Below are 16,500 nucleotides of genomic sequence, written 5' to 3'. Positions count from 1 at the left end.
ACACATTTAAACGAGGAACATTTACAGCACATACTAACCCCACCCTATAAATTTAACTCTGCCCTCTAGGGCTAGCAAAAGAATACAGTATAACTGTGTTTGGGTTAGGCTGCCCTCTCATGCTGCCTTGTTAAAGATGACTAAGCAAATGGAGCCTTTAATGTGGTACGCTGTGTCCCGCAAATGTATTCTCTCATTTGTCTTTATGAGCACCACGTGCCACTCAATGTGCTAGCGACAGCTGTACTGACAGACACACAGATTATCTACAGCAGGTTGCCACAGTTCACACTGCCATGCAACACCAGGTACCTCTGGACCTGAGGCAGCCAGGGACCCCTCTGTCCTGCACTGAGTGAAACAGGTTACACAAACTCTGGCTAAGGGAAGGGGTTTTTTTTTAAGCAGTCAGCAGTCTACCGAACAGAAGAGCTGGCTCTAACACTCTGCAGAGGTCCTAGGACAAGGAGAAGTGATTACACTTGACAGAGTGGGAAGGGTTAGTGCACAGCTGCTGAAGCAACCAAGCACCGGGTGTGCATGCAGCCAATGGCGGTCACCAATCTTATTCTAAATCATGTCTTCCTCAGCCAGGACATATCCTGATAATCTTAATTTTTTTTTTGTGCTGTGGTCCCGTACAGTTCTCCACATCAGCTGTAAGGACAGCATGCTATGGCATCTGTTCAAAGCTGAGGCATATCCCAAAGAGGCACAGTTACAGAGCAAGTCCAACGCACGCTAACACATGAGCTACTTCTTCACCTCCTGGTTTTCAAAGATATACACTAAACTGCAGTTAATGGTTTCAAATGGTCCAAGACAGGTAGCAGCCTATCATAGAATCGTAGAACAGTTTAGGTTGGAAGGGACCTTTAAAGGTCATCTAGTCCAACCCCCCTGCAAGGAGCAGGGACATCTCCAACTAGATCAGGTTGCTCAGAGCCCCGTCCAGCCTGGCCTTGAATGTTTCCAGGGATGGGGCATCCACCACCTCTCTGGGCAACCTGTTCCAGTGTTCCACCATCCTCATTGCAAAAAAATTTTTCCTTATGTCCTGTCTGAATCTACCTCCTTCTATCTTAAAACCATTACCCCTTGTCCTATTGCAACACACCCTGCTGAAAAGTTTCTCCTCATCTTTCTTAAAAGCCCATTTTAGGTACTGGAAGGCTACTATAAGGTCTTCCAAGAGCCTTCTCTTTTCAGCCTTATAAGCCTTAACTCTGCATTAACTACTTGCAAACCATTTACGTGCCTTTTTTTTTTTTTTTTTTAAGCTAAGGCATAAAGCTTTTTCAATCAAACTACTTAACCACAGACATTAACTGCAGGCCTTATCAGCCCATTTCACCCAGACTCAGTGAAAAGGTAAAGAACTTAATAACACTATGTTCTGACAACTATCACACAAGTAAAGTGCTAAGAGATAAAATCAAATTACTGCCTCACTGACAGGAGGCTGCAGCGAGAGCTAAGTGTGCTAAACCATCAGCAGGAACATTCTAGACAGCTGGGCCAGGCATGAAGGTCAGACCAGTTCAGTACATGCTGCCTCCAAATCCATTAGGCAACACACACAATGCTCAAAGCTGAAAATTTAATAGTTACAGTACTGTTGGCACGGCTTGGAGAGGTGGCACAGGGGAAAAGGAGAGGGAGTGGAGATACGGTGGAGAACACCCCTAAGACACAAATTCAGGGAAAAACTAGTTTACTGTTCACTGAATAATGCGGCTGAACCAGCAGCAACTAAACAAAGTTTGAGGGCACAGATGCCTTCTGGAAACAGCGCTCTGAAGCGCCCATTAGGCCTGCCTTCCTCCTGATCCAGCGACAGCCCTGTGGGCTAGCAGAAAGCACACTGACACAGCAGCAGCGGGCCAGGGAGAGAGCTCTCATGCTCCCCTCTGGGACTTCACCGAAGTGGAGTTACTATGTATCAGTCAGCTTAACTTTGATTCTCAGAAAAATAAAGGATCAAATAAAGAACTTAGAAGAAATTACAGCTATAAACAGCAGACAGCAGTATTTCTCAAGAACTAGTGATGGCAGATCACTCTAATAGACTTCTATAGCAGAAGAGACTCTAGAATGGAAAAGAAGTATCAAAGGTTATATCCTGCTTTTCATTAAGATCTGATATTTCCTCAGTTTCCCATAAGCTAGAGAAACAGCACCTAGAATCATAGAATCATAGAATGGTTAGGGTTGGAAGGGACCTTCAAAGGTCATCTAGTCCAACCCCCCTGCAAGGAGCAGGGACATCCCTGACTAGATCAGGTTGCTCAGAGCCTCATCCAGCCTGGCCTTGAACGCTTCCAGAGATGGGGCCTCCACCACCTTTCTGGGCAACCTGTTCCAGTGTTCTATAACTCGCATCGTAAAAAATTTTTTCCTAATTTCTAATCTAAATCTACCCCCCTCTATTTTAAAACCATTACCTCTCGTCCTATCGCAACAGGCCCTACTAAACAGCCTCTCCCCATCTTTCTTGTAGGCCCCCTTGAGGTACTGGAAGACCGCTATCAGGTCTCCCCAGAGCCTCCTCTTCTCCAGGCTGAACAGCCCCAACTCTCTCAGCCTGTCCTCATAAGAGAGGTGCTCCAGCCCTTTTATCATCTTCGTGGCCCTCCTCTGGACCTTCTCCAACTGGTCCATGTCCTTCTTGTGCTGGGGGCACCAGAACTGGACACAGTACTCCAGGTGGGGTCTCACCAGGGCAGAGTAGAGGGGCAGAATCACCTCCCTCGACCTGCTGGCCACGCTCCTCTTGATGCAGCCCAGGATGCGGTTGGCCTTCTGGGCCGCAAGGGTGCATTGCCTGCTCATGTTAAGCTTCTCATCCACCAGCACTCCCAAGTCCTTCTCCTCAGGGCTGCTCTCAATCCATTCCCCGCCCAGCCTGTATTTGTGCCTGGGATTGCCATGACCCAGGTGCAGGACCTTGCACTTGGCCTGGTTGAACTTCATGAGGTTGGCATGGGCCCACCTCTCCAGCCTGTCAAGGTCCTTCTGGATGGCATCCCTCCCTTCCAGTGTGTCGACAGCACCACACAACTTGGTGTCGTTGGCGAACTTGCTGGGGGTGCACTCTATCTCACTGTCCATGTCGCTGTCAAAGATGTTGAACAGGGCTGGGCCCAGCACGGACCCCTGAGGGAAGCCACTCGTGACCGGTCTCCACATGGACATCGAGCCATTAACCACCACTCTCCGAGTGCGGCCATCCAGCCAACTCCTTATCCACCGAGTGGTCCGTCCATCAAACCCATGTCTCTCTAGTTTAGAGAGAAGGATGTCGTGCGGGACAGTGTCAAAAGCTTTGCACAAGTCCAGGTAGATGAACATAGTATTATAGAACATAGTATTATATGCTGAGAGGGTAGAACTGGATAGAAAAAAACAAAATAGCACTTATTGATGGCTGACAGTGGTTGAGGAAACATATACCAAATACAAGTTTTTCAGGGTTTTGGCCTGGGTCAAGTATTATTCAATATTTTAATATCTTCCTTAGTATTCTGGATGATGAAATAAAGAGTATTGATTAAAATTGCAGACGATGCAAAGGTGGAGTGATAAGGGCTCAAAATCATCTGGACAAAATGAAGGAACCGTCTGAAAAAAACAGGATGTTATTTATCAGGCAACAGTACATGGATCTACACAGAAAGGACTGCACGAACACAGGAAGGAGGACTGCTGTCTAGGCAACAACTGCAGAACAGGATCTGCTGCTTTAGAAGGTGATTATAAATCAGTATCATGCTATTGCAAACCAAAAATTTTTATAAAATATGGCAAAAATTGCACAGAAATATATAAATAGGATTAAAATCCAGAAGACACAAAGCAATTTGCTCACCTTACTCAGAATGAGGATGGCCTCAAGCTGGAGTACTGGGCCAGGTTTTTGCTCCTGTATTTCAGAACAGTGATAGAAAAGGGCCATAGAAGTACAATCAAGTCTAATGAGAGACCTCAGAAATAAGACTACAGTGGGAAGCCTGAAAGAAGTGAGGTTTAGTCCACTGGAAGGAAGACTGTGGAGGGACAAGGTCTTAAACATGCTTTAAATGTGTAGTCTTCTACATAAGACATTTGGAACCACAGCTAACAGGGCAAGAAACAATGAGCTCAGTTGCAGTAAGAAAGATTCAGACCAGATGTAAAGAAAACTTTCCAACAGCAACAAAAAGAAAACACTTCAGAGGAGTGCTTAGAGAGGTTCTTTATTAAAAATAAATATATGAGATGTGTTGATAAAGATGTAGGGGCAGCTAGTTTTTATTTTGGGCCAGGGGAACCATCAGATCACCTCTAGTTGGGTCTCCTCTAGTCCTCTGAGCTTAGGTTCTTCTATAGGCATGACTAAGGACAGTATGATGATCAAAGAGGATGGAAGAGAAATTGAGTTCTGTTTAGATAGGCTAGATCTCACAGCATTTGAAAGTTCAAGTCTTTCTACCTGCATTTAACAAAATGTAAGAATTGAGGCCTTTTCATGAGCAGCAGCTAAACACTGACATGCTTTGAAAAATCATTCCGTGTCCTCAAAAGATGTGAAATACCAGTTAACATTCAATACTTGTAAACTGGTACATACCCACATTCAGAAATGTACACTGCTTCAGTAGAACAAAACTGATAGCAACAAGGGAAGAATTAGCACTTATTTTGCTACAAGATACAGGTGTTATTGTCAAAATCTAAAGAAAAGTATATCGTATTTCTAAATTATAAATATAGGTTATTTGATATATGGAACGCTGATGTGATTTTCAGTTAATAGATGAAACCACTTTAAGTGCCAAAAACATCACAATCTTAAAGCAAAACACAACAAAAAGCCTCTATAATGAAACACTTCCCTCCCAGAGAAATTAGAGAAGTTTTATGTTTTTGATCACAGTAGTATCCAAAACTCTTAAAAACATCTGATCGCTCTTGTTCCTTCCCTGACCTCTAGCTGAAAGAGAGTTTATCATATTTTTTATATATTTTGTTCAAGTGAGGAGTCTGCCTGCTACCAAGATTGCCCTATGGGATATAAACAAAGACTATCGACTTACAGCTAGAGGGATGTTTTTTAAAAATATTTTTTGTTTGGAATTACTATGTTTCTTCAGAATATTGTCCTAGAAACTCAAAGAGTAGTTCACTTCCTCTTCATTATTTTATTTGGCAATTTCCTGTAGCAAGGAAAAGTTGGCTTCATTTCACATCGAGCCAAAATTAACACAGCTGTTAAAAAACTTTCACCTTGTGGTCTCTGCCTGAAATTCATCTCAGGTGAAAAGAAAATTTTAAAAACAACCTGATGTCTGTCAAGAGGCCTTAGGACTCAGAAGTGTCAGTAAATTCTCTAACAGTGCACACATGCACAAAGAAGATGCTACAGCTGGTCCTTCTTGTCTATGCTGAAGAGAATTCTATCAGTTTAAATATTTTAGACATAATAATCATACCTGTATCAAGGACTTCTACAAAATTTTAAAAACATTTTATGAAGACAGACAATACTCATAGATTACACTTAAACTGTTTTTATCAGTGCAGGTTGGTCTTAAAATCACCAGACTGGGCTGTTTCCACGGAAAGAACAAACAACAGATGAGGAATGGATAAGGAGCTTAGAAGTGTTAATTTGTGCTCAGGTCTTTCTCTCCAAGAGGACGTAGCCAAGGCATGTTCCTGTGTCCAGGGGCACAGAAGCTCATCTGGATGCCCTAGTTTAAATACAAGTACTGACCACAAAAAGTAAACATCTATACTATCTGTCTTCCTAAGGAATTTAATTTGAGGTTGAGTTGAAGATAGGATGAATGCAATGTCTGTGTTTCCATTGAACACACAGACTGAATTTATAACTGATGAAGTTTTCTGTACACAGAACAAATTATCTGCTTAAATGACAGGATGTTCTTGTAGGATTGATAGCTAATGTGCACAAGGAACGTATAAACAAAAGCCATACAGGTTAAGCATTTGTAGCAGTACAATTAAGGGTTATCACGTTTGAGACCAAAAGCACATAGAAGTTTACAGAACATTAGCTGTAAGGCTAGAATGGCCACAACACACGCCACCCAAGTCACAGCATATTGTAGTCACAGTCCCACTTATTATGCACCTTGAGCCAAGAAACTTCAAACGAAAAGTTCCCTAGTTCGTGTGCGACACATGTGCTTTGTTATAAAGATGAGATCTCCCTTGTTAACTTACCTGTGTTCTTCAAACTGGCCCACAGGAAACCAGGCAAATTACCAACTCGCAATTTGGCTGTACACTTTGGAGTACATCAGCATAAAAGAAGCCAACTGTTCATACTGCAGGTATCCCAGAGATGTGTAGTATTCCTCTGAGGAATAGTAAGTATTCTACTAGACACTTACAATCAGTGTTGTATGGCCAACTGTAAAAATGTCCCTTAGAATGGAGTGACAGCACCTTTGGCTGTTCTGACCTAGCTAAATGCTTGATGAACATACAAAGTGCTGACATTGCTTCAACTCTGCAAAGATCTCAAATGTGGATATCTTACAGAAAAACAAAACAAAACAAAACAGCGGAAGCACATGAAGAGCAGAATGTGTACTCATTCTTGGTGGCAGTAATTACGTGGACTAATTTTTTGCCAGCAGAGACGCAAAATGAGATTTGGTCAGGAATTCATAGGGCTGGACCCCTCATTCCCTTTACATAAGCAACAAAGAGGCTTTGAAATGTTTGAAACTCTTTTATTCTTCCATGCAAACGGAAGGCACCCTATGGATGCCTATTAAGTAAAGTCTTTCCACATCTTGGCAAGTATGTGATTTCAAGAAAAATATTTGCAAATGGATAACCCAATTCAAGTAGAAGTCAAAGACCACCTTTGAAAGAAACTTTGATGTGGCTATAAAAAATTATATTTAGGAAAGATAGCATAACGTGGTTCTGTCATCAAAAGTTTGTACCTCCCCATACTTCTTCACTGTTGTTAACATAAAAACCAATACTGGTTAGCAGAAAAATGAATGCCCATGAGACCTCAGATTAAGGCAGAATCCCTGAGAAGAACTGTTCCTGCTGTTGGATAAGGTCAAAATAGGACATTTAGCAATCTTGCTGCCAAAGGACAGAGCTGTTAAAGTATCTAGATTGGATGAGGCTCTGAGCAACCTGATCTAGTTGAAGATGTCCCTGCCCAGGGCGGGGGGGGTTCGACTAGATGACCATAAAGGTCCCTTCCAACCCAAACTATTCTATGATTCTACGATCCACAACTGTGAAAGAAAGTGACAGAAATAGTTGCTATGTGAATCTTTGTTGAGATCATCACGAAGCTTGGAGTCTTTTATTAACATAGAAATGTTGCCGTATCTTTTCCAAAGCACAGCCAACATGGCAGATTCTGAAGTCAGAACTATGCACCTAGCAAAAGCAAAAAAGACAAAGGTGAGCCTACAAGTTGTGAAGATCCTAGCAATTTGATTTTTTTTTTTGAATGCTGGCTAACAACCTTCCAAATAAGATTAATAGTTCAGCATGCAGATTGTGAGGAGGACACTATGAAGATCAAGGTATAATGCTTGATTTACACTGAGTGTATGTGACCAGAAATGAAAGTGAGAAGATTGGATTGACAGAATTCAAAACCACAGATGTGGGAGTGTGTATACAATTTCATCTCACTTTAGCTTCTGAATACTTCTGGGAATCAGAATAGTTATACAGGAGCTTTAAGCCTCAAAAGTGGAAACTTATCACTACCCAACTGTGCGATCTTCTGCACAAGAACTTAAATATTTACACCCACCTATGTGGGTAAACTATATGGGCTTAGTCCACTTTGAAAGATCAATAAGAAGCACTTAATTCACCTTCTAACATGTACTGCAAGTATCCAAAACCCTTATCTATAAATAAAGTAATCTAAACAAAAAGTTCCTAGTCTGTACAGTTATGAAAGTGCCATCTAAGCACAAATGAAGCACAGCAGAGTTTTATCTGCCTGGTTACGAAGATAACGTCAACATCGTGATAGTAGTCCATAGCATGACCTATGTACTACCCTATGTACACCACAAAACACAGAAAGCCCTATTAGTGCTTCCTCCATGTAGCACTATTCTTAATTCAGATATCATAGAGACATCACTGAAGCAATCAGGTAAACTTCACCTTTCCATTGCTTGTGCTAGCTCCAAGAAGTGGAAGCAAGCCTTAGCATAATTCAAAGAACTCAAAGTTAAAAGTAAAAGCAGACATTTTATTTCTGGTAGCAATCAACACACTTCAGCACAAGAATGAGGGAAATGAAAAAGGAAGCATAAATACTTCATTGTATGTTTGTGTGTGTATACATATATATAAATATATATTTCCTTTCCCTTGCAGTGAGAACTTCAGCAAGCTCACAAGCTGGACATATCTGGCAATAAAAATGTACTTAATGCGGTCCAACGGATCCACAGATTTGCCCGATACAACAGAAAATGATAAAATCTGCTACGTGATTTTTCTGAGTTGGGAATTCCAAAAGTGGTATTGTTACGGCTACTAACAGCCAAGAGCTCAAATAACCAAAAGGAAATTCACTACTTACAAACTCAGCAGAGCTCAAAAAATATATGATCTAAGGTGACTTAACTGACTTAATGTTTAGGGTTTTTCTTCACTTCAACTTCTGAGCCTACTGTAATTTGAGTCAACTCCACAAAATGTTTGTTCATCTAACCCTTGAGTCTCAGCATAAACCACAACTTGTGTCATGGAAAAAGTAATTGTTGAATTTCTAGAATAGCACTTGCCGTATTAGTAAATGGAAATTCTATCTGCCAATGAAACAGCATTAAAACAAGACCCCCAGTCTGCGGGTTATAGACAGAGGTGATCCACTACAGACTGTACTATTCACAATATGTTTGTCCAACATAAGGACCAGAGAAATTTACACAAAACTTCAACATCCAGGACTGCCAGAGTAGCATCTTTCATTAAACTTACTGTACAAAAACAAGTTAATAAAACCAGAAGTCCCTCTAGAGAAAAAACAGGCTTAGCCGAGAGACTCAAAGCAAGGGCCAGCGGGGGAAAGAATGGTGGGACTCTACCCAAGCCCTGCCAAGATGCCAGAATAAAAGGCTGTTTCCTGCTAAAACAATCTACATTTGCCAGACTTCATTGTTAGAACTCCATTATGGAAATGAATAGGACCCGTTCACGCTTCAAAGATCCTTTGCTTCTGTCTGCAACGAAGGCTCTCTCCTGTGCAGCTGCAACAGTGGCCAAAATCCACTAGAGACAAGGCATTAAGCAAGGAGGATTAGTAGAGGTCTCTCTGCAACTGGAAGGTCTAACAAATCTGTGTGGAAATCCGAGTTCTCTCAAACTCAGTTAAGACCCAAGAAATGTATATCCTCACTGTGTACTAACTTCCCTTCAGCTCTGAAAATTATACACAAGCTAACAGTTTCATTTTGGCACAGAGAACACTTCCAACGCTTTATCTGAAAGATAAGCCAGTTTCCCTAGAGGGTTAAACAAAAGTTATTTAGTGATTAAAATAAAAACAAACGACTGATTTGGAAATACTTCCACTCCAACCTGAATTGGAGACACCAGAGGTTTAATTCAAAGGCTGGAACACGTTGCTAAATCCAGCTGATTTCAGGAAGAGAATAATAGTATCTGTGCCCAAAAGCAATAGTAAAAAGTTAAATTCAGGAAAATCTGAAAATGGGAAATTAAAAGAAATAAGAATTACCAACTTTTACACATCAACCCACATAGAGGCTACTTAGATCTAAGATCCCTTAGATCTTTCCTGAAGGTCCTGTAGATTACTATGTACTGAACAAGCCCATATTGACACCAGGAAGCAGCATCAGTCTTTGCTAGCAAACAGTTATTTCCATTTCCAGCGTTCTTCTCAGTCAAAAGGACTTCACTACTTCCAGCCTTCATGCTGGAGAGAAAGAGATGCTATACTGGGGACTGTCACAACATAAACCCAAGGCAGGCACTTAAAAAACTCTCTGCTCATCCATCAATCTCAGTATATGGCTGCCTGGACACAGTTCCTGAAGTTGACCTGTTGCAGTAACCTGCGTACGTGTGCAGCTTGTTACAATGATTAGTAAAGTAATCCCTACGTAACAGCAACAAATTCAAGATAGAACATGGATGTCTCTAAATTGCTTGCATTTCATTCATAACACATGTGAATGATACTAAAAATCAAGCTCTCTCCCACTATAGTTTTAACTACAGTCTTTGAAATCCTTAAGGTTTACAGTCTGGTAATTTCAGTTACTTCCTTTCTTAATAATCTATATGGTAACTAAAGCTAAAAATTTTGAAGATTAAACTTGCAGTCTGGGAAAAAGTATTTTAATGGTCCCCTCCAAAAACAACCCCTCAATTTTTATCTTACTGCCTTTTTAATAGCCATCTTCACTAAAAAATATGAAACATGACCAGTCATTAACAGGACTGGCACAGTTAACAATGGCGTGATCAGGTGGCCTGAATACAGAAAGAACAATACTTCATTAAAAAATGAATCAAATTTCATCAGAGCCAACCACTCTGAAAAGCTCTTCTTAAAAGTACTGAGAATACTGGCCAGAACCATGGAGGTTCACAAAGGCCCAGCAAAGTTTCAGAAGACCAAAAAAGGACAAATGTCATTCCTGTCTTCAAAAAACACAGGAAAGAGGAGCAGTCTGGGAAGTAGTCTGCTTAGCATCAATTCTCAGTGAACAAAAACCCCATCTTTTGCAATTCCTTAGAAGATAAATAAAGGAAAACATCAGCAAATATGGATTTGTTAAGAGCAAAGCATGCCAAACTAGTCTAACTTTGGCCTCAAGACCCATTAGGCTATCACAGTAGAGGAAGATGCAGTAGATGCATCTTGATTTTACAAACCGTAAGGCAACCTGAAGAAACTACCTATAAGGATCTATCCTGTGGCATTTTTTTTCAGATATTAACTCAGGTAAAGAAATAGGAACATTCCTAAATGAGCTGCTAAGATTACCAACATGTTGGCTAAGATTTCTTGGATTTGAAGGTCTCACACTTGCAACAGTCCTGACTAAACATTCACCAGAGATGTTTTCTGTGCAGCACTCACCAAGAGGTAGAAGCATCATCCTTGGGACTGTGGGACTCAAACAAGTCTTCTCTTTGTATGACCCGAACAATGCCTCCTGAGTTTCACTCAGCAAATCCAGTTATGAGTGCCAGAAAAACAAACAAACAAAAAACCAAAAACCAAAAAACCCAACCAAATTCTAGCACCAAAGATGAAAGTATTTTGTGCTAAAAAATACCAACCATCATGGCTGGAAGATGTAGTTCTGTATCACATGAAGCTAAAAGAGAATCCACCTCCCTCTGCTTCAGACTCCTATGAAAGCTGACACAAGATGAAGGTTGTAGGACACCAACATGTACAGCTTAGCAACATCAATACAGCCATTGTAATAAATCATGTCTGAAGGTCAGGGAAGGCTCCCTCAAAGAGGGAAGACCAGGGTAGGAGAAAAGGCAGCAGAATGGAGGTTCATGTTTTCTTTAAAAGATGCTCTCAGGAAGAAAAGCAATACAGGTATTACAGTTTTCTTAAAATAACCGTAATAATGATAACTACTTTGCTACTAGAAAAGAAAAATGGTGCCAAAGACTCTTGACTTCTTCAGGAAGGCAAGTAACATCTAAAAGTAGGCCTCCACTTGGGAGCCTGGAAAGCCATCTAGTGATGCACGAGACTATCATCAAAAGCAAGACTTCATCATTCTTCTGCTTCATTGGGGTACCAGTGAAGGTAGTAAACTACTTTTTGCCACGTCTCAAACACACTATGTAATAAGAGCTATGTAGAATCTGAAGGGAGTATGTGCAATGCTGACTAGGCTCCCCTCTGAACAAACTGCAAGTCCATTATGGGGTATAAAGGAGAAAAAGAGATACCCTGTCCAAGACCTTGAGTTCATCACAGTACAATGCAATTAGTCACTGGCATTGGTAATACTCCTGACAGGTAAGATTTTCTTCCCTAATCACCTAAGCATAAACAGTCCCTATCTTTACTTCAATTCACTTACTCAGATTTTTTTCATCAGCAGCTGTTACAGTTAGGAACGAAGGTCTGAACTGGAGAAAAGAAAGCCTACACAAGATGAGATTCAACCACTGGCCACTTCTGATCTGAAATGATTTGGTTTTGCAACACTGAGACCACAGATTGATTGTCAGTTGAAGATACTGACGTAACAGCTAACCCGTGAAATTAACTGACTGAGACAATGTGAGGCGTGATTTAGCAAGATTTAAGACATAACTGAACACTTACATTGATAGCAACAACTAGAGCTTTGCTGACAGGACTAAACTTAATTCATATTTTATCAGGTCATACACCAACAGCTGACTGACTCACCTTAGATTAAATTTTCCTACTGACAGGTTACGTCATAGTTGGATTTCTCAGAATTTTATCAGTAATTCCCTGAGTACCTGTTAGTTGCCATTTTTAAGAGTGTCTTATCAAAGAAACAGACTTGATGAAATTACTTTCTATAGCCTTAGCTTAGAGACCACTGAAGAACAGCAAATCAAGGATTTTGAAAATAAACTTTTAAAAGTCAAGATATCCAAAATGTAATTAATCTCTCCAACAAAATATTACTTTCTTCTTAGCCACATACATTACGCCTACATATTCTAGTTGTCTACTAGAAATATGTACAATAAAAAGTATAAAGTGATGAATCCAGCATAATGACCAACTGTGCACTACAATGAAACAAAGTCAAAACCACAGAAATTATGTAGTCGGGTAACTATGGCTGCATTACCAAACACTTAAACATCAAAACTATAAGGATGCCAGTAGATATTTACTGCTCCAGCCTGAAGACAAACATATTTCCAGATTGAAATTTGAATATTTCTCATCAGTACACAGCAAATACACGATCTGTTCCAAGCCGTCTGCCATAATAGTTGAACTACTCTGAAGTCCAGTCTGGCAACAGGAACAGCATAAATCAGGAAGCCAGTTTTTTCTTCAACTCTTTTGAAGAAGCAGTGAAGTACCACTGCAATTCCAGTGCAATTCTTTCCAGTCAGACATGAGGGCACTTAAAATGAGAGAGGAAAGTGACAAAAGCCAACGGTATATTGGACTTGCAAATTCAAAATCAGAGAAACAACTTAAATTACTACTGTTATTTGGGGGCAGGCAGTATGAAGTTACATAACTGTGACTAGCTTTGGGCTTCTTGGTTTTTAAATTAAAACATTTAAAGGATAATAGGAGAGACCTCTCAGATCTTTTACATCTAAAGGACGACACCGAGCAGCAAGCAAAGAGGGGAGAGCAAGCTAGCAAGGTAGAGGGAACGATGCCAGCAAGCAAGAGAGAAGAAAAGGATGCCAAGGGTGCCTGAATGGATACCCGAAAAGAATGCCCAAAAAGAAAAGGATGCCCCCTCCTCCCATGGGCAACCCCCACTTATATACTGAGCATGACATTTATAGCACGGAATACTCTCTTTGGCCAGTTTGGATCAATTATTCTGTCTGTCTTTTGCCCAGCTTCCCGCATCTACACATTAACGAGACCTGGAAAGCCAGACAGTGTCCTTGGTCTCATTAACAACAACCGGTATCATCAGAATGTTTTTATCAACATTCTTCACACACAAAATCCAAAACACACCGGCTACTGAGAAGAAAATTAACTCCATCCCTGCTGAAACCAGGACACTGTTCTTGTTCTAAAAATAAAGAGTGGTTTGAGGCAGCTTTGCAAGATCTACATGTGATTTGCTTTGGCAAATATATTACCGGGACAGTGTAATTGTTCAAATTTTAAGTGTTAAAAACCTAGTAAGATTTAGGTACACAGAAGTGAAATGAAATCAAAGCACCTAAAGGAATGGAAAAAGCCAACAAGCTTACTAAGTATGCCACATCAAGACTCTTTAGGTCTTCTGTATGGTTAAAATTTACAGTAGTCTTACAAACAATGAATTCTGAAACAAAAAATAAGCGCAGGAACCTTACCTCTGCCTCATAGTAACATCTAGTAGGAAGAATACAGTTACTAAGTAAAACATCAGTTATGAAAGTTTCACGGGGGATAATAGGTTCTCTCTCTTTCCCTCCTACTCTGCCTCCTCAATAGAAGGGCAGAATCAAGGTCATTTGTATGCTATTAGCTGTCTTGATAAGTAACTCAAATATGCCTTAGTTTCTTAAGTTTAGCTTTCAAAATCATAGTTCTGAAATAACTCAAACATTTCTGCAACTTGTAGTTTACCCAGAGTTGCTAATATATACACCAACTTTCTGTGTATTATTATATGTTTTAGCTTGACATTCTCAGAAAAACAACTCTGTAGTTGAGGGCAACAGATAGAATTCAGTTGCTGCAAGGTCATAGATAGCACGGATAACATCGAGAAACTGAAAGTCATCTTTGGTCTTCTCCTTATCCTATTTCTCCTCACAAGTAACATGAGATACATCTACCCTGACACCTATTCTGAATAAAGTGTTCCATTGTAGAAACACAGCGTACTATTCAGGATTTGGATGATAAATGACTGTGAGTATGATTTTTATGAAAAAGCCAGCTGTTCAGCTAAGGGAAACAAACATTCACTAAAATGACGTAACATTATTGTAATCAGATTGTTTTAAAAAAAAAAAAGACTACAAACTAAGGCAAATCATTTATAGACAGAAAACTTTATGAAGGAGGCTGCCTACACCTGCTCGCTGCATATACCCCTACCTGACTTGGCTGATTGCTTAGGGGCTCTACCCAAACACAATCAATGGAATCAGCTGCTCCTTATCTCAGTTTTGTAACAGAATGAGAGGGGGGCAAAAGGCAAGTTTCCGTTCCTTATGGTTACAATGCTTAATGCATTTGGCATTTTCAAATTAAACCACTACTACACCTCACTGAACTTGTGTAAGTGTCAAGGCAGTTAGCACACATCCTCTAACTACGTTCAGACACCTATGTGGGTTTTTACCTGCTGGAGAAGACAGGAGTTTGTAGCCTGTAGGTACATTTAAAATCGGAAGATAAAGTTTTAGGGAAAAAGTAAAGACCAGCGCTGAGTAACGTCCAGTGGTACCTCGGTGCCTGAACGACCACCAGGACGCCGGCTCGCTCAGGCCTGACCCCCTTCCGTTCCCCTAAACTCCGTGTGCCCCGCAGAGTAAAAGCCCCTACGGCTCAGATGCTCCAGAGACAACCAGCTGCAAAGCGGAAAGGACGGGGCCGAGTGACCGGTGGCGTCAGGAGCTCACAGCGCTCGCCCCCGCCCTGCGCCACCACCCTGCGGCCCCCGGCGCCGCGCCCGCCACCCCACTGCGCATGCGCGGAACCGGCCCGCTGCACAGGGGGCGGGTTGACGGTTACGCCCGCCTGGCCGCGAGCGCGGGGCTCAGCCCAAGCCGGAGGGACGGGGAGGGGACCCGCCCGCGTCCCCGGGGACGGGAGAAGTGTCCCAGGCCGGTTACCTGCCCGAGGGTCCCGCGATGCAGGGCCCGGATGAGGCCACTCGGTGTCGCCATGGCAAAGGCGGGAAGGGATGGGGTGGGGTGGGGGGATGGAAACAAGGCAACGGCCCGGAAGAATCAGCGCATGCGCTCGGGCGCGGTGGGCTGTTATTCCCTGCAGTCCGAGGGACGCATGCGCAATGCCGGTGGGGAAGCTTGGGGGCGTGGCCTCCGGGACGGGAGCGGTCATGGGGCAGCTAATCGCTGCGGGGAGATGGCGGCGGTGGTGGGATGGCCGCTGCCAGGGAAGCCGGAGAGGGGCCTGTCAGCTCTGCCTTACTCGTGCTGGCAACGGCAGCGCGTCCCCTCTTTTCTTTCGTGGCTCCTGCCTCATGGGCAGGTTGTCCTTGAAGCTGCCCCTCGCAGCAGTGTGTTCCCGCAGCCCCTGTATAACTTCCGAGGTCTCTCTGAGCCCTGCTCCCGCCCGGTGGCAGCTTTTCCACCGAGATACCCGCACCCGTCTCGCTCGACTTTACTCATCAAACTGTATAAAGTCAATCCCCACGTAAAACCCTGAGAAGTTTTTCTCAGCTCTGAGTCCGACCTGCTTTGTCCCAAACACCAAGGTGGAAGCACCTCTTGCCATCTTTCACCCCTGTCCCCAGGTTTGGTCATTGGGCCACGGTCGCTTCTGATGCAGCAGATAACAGAACCAAAGTAAATAAGTAACACTGAGGCTATAAATGAGGTTTAACAAGCTCCTGAAGGCATTGTAGATCAACCCTTTGTGCTGGTTCTTTTGGGAAGGCTGCCAGGTTTCTCCCCAGTTAATTTCTCCCCAGTTAAATTCCTGAGCTGGGAAGCCACAAAATGCTTCTTACCAATGTTCAGGTGATGTGAACTGTGGCTCGTCAGCAGGGCTGGAAACATCTGGGGCAGCGACTGCGCGAATTGGCTACTGCAAGATTTAGGGAAAGAAAC

General features: G+C 42.2%; 1 protein-coding gene across 3 annotated transcripts in view; it reads right to left on the bottom strand.

Annotated features, from left to right (window-relative positions):
* Positions 1-15,655, bottom strand: part of WARS2 (tryptophanyl tRNA synthetase 2, mitochondrial) — a 50,415-nt gene extending 34,760 nt beyond the window's left edge. Inside the window, exon 1 of one of the 3 annotated variants that reach the window (XM_086760583.1) lies at positions 15,541-15,655. In XM_086760583.1, the coding sequence (XP_086616709.1) occupies positions 15,541-15,594 (54 nt within the window). In that variant the 5' untranslated portion in view covers positions 15,595-15,655. The remainder of the gene's footprint in view (positions 1-15,540) is intronic. The other 2 variants (XM_086760591.1, XM_086760575.1) reach the window with 2 other exon arrangements.
* Positions 15,656-16,500: the final 845 nt, after the last annotated feature.

Source organism: Chlamydotis macqueenii, chromosome 1, assembly GCF_036417535.1.
Source record: "Chlamydotis macqueenii isolate bChlMac1 chromosome 1, bChlMac1.mat, whole genome shotgun sequence".
Taxonomy (NCBI): Eukaryota; Metazoa; Chordata; class Aves; order Otidiformes; family Otididae; genus Chlamydotis; species Chlamydotis macqueenii.
Note: the sequence above shows the minus strand (reverse complement) of the source record. Positions and strands in the feature narration are given on the sequence as shown.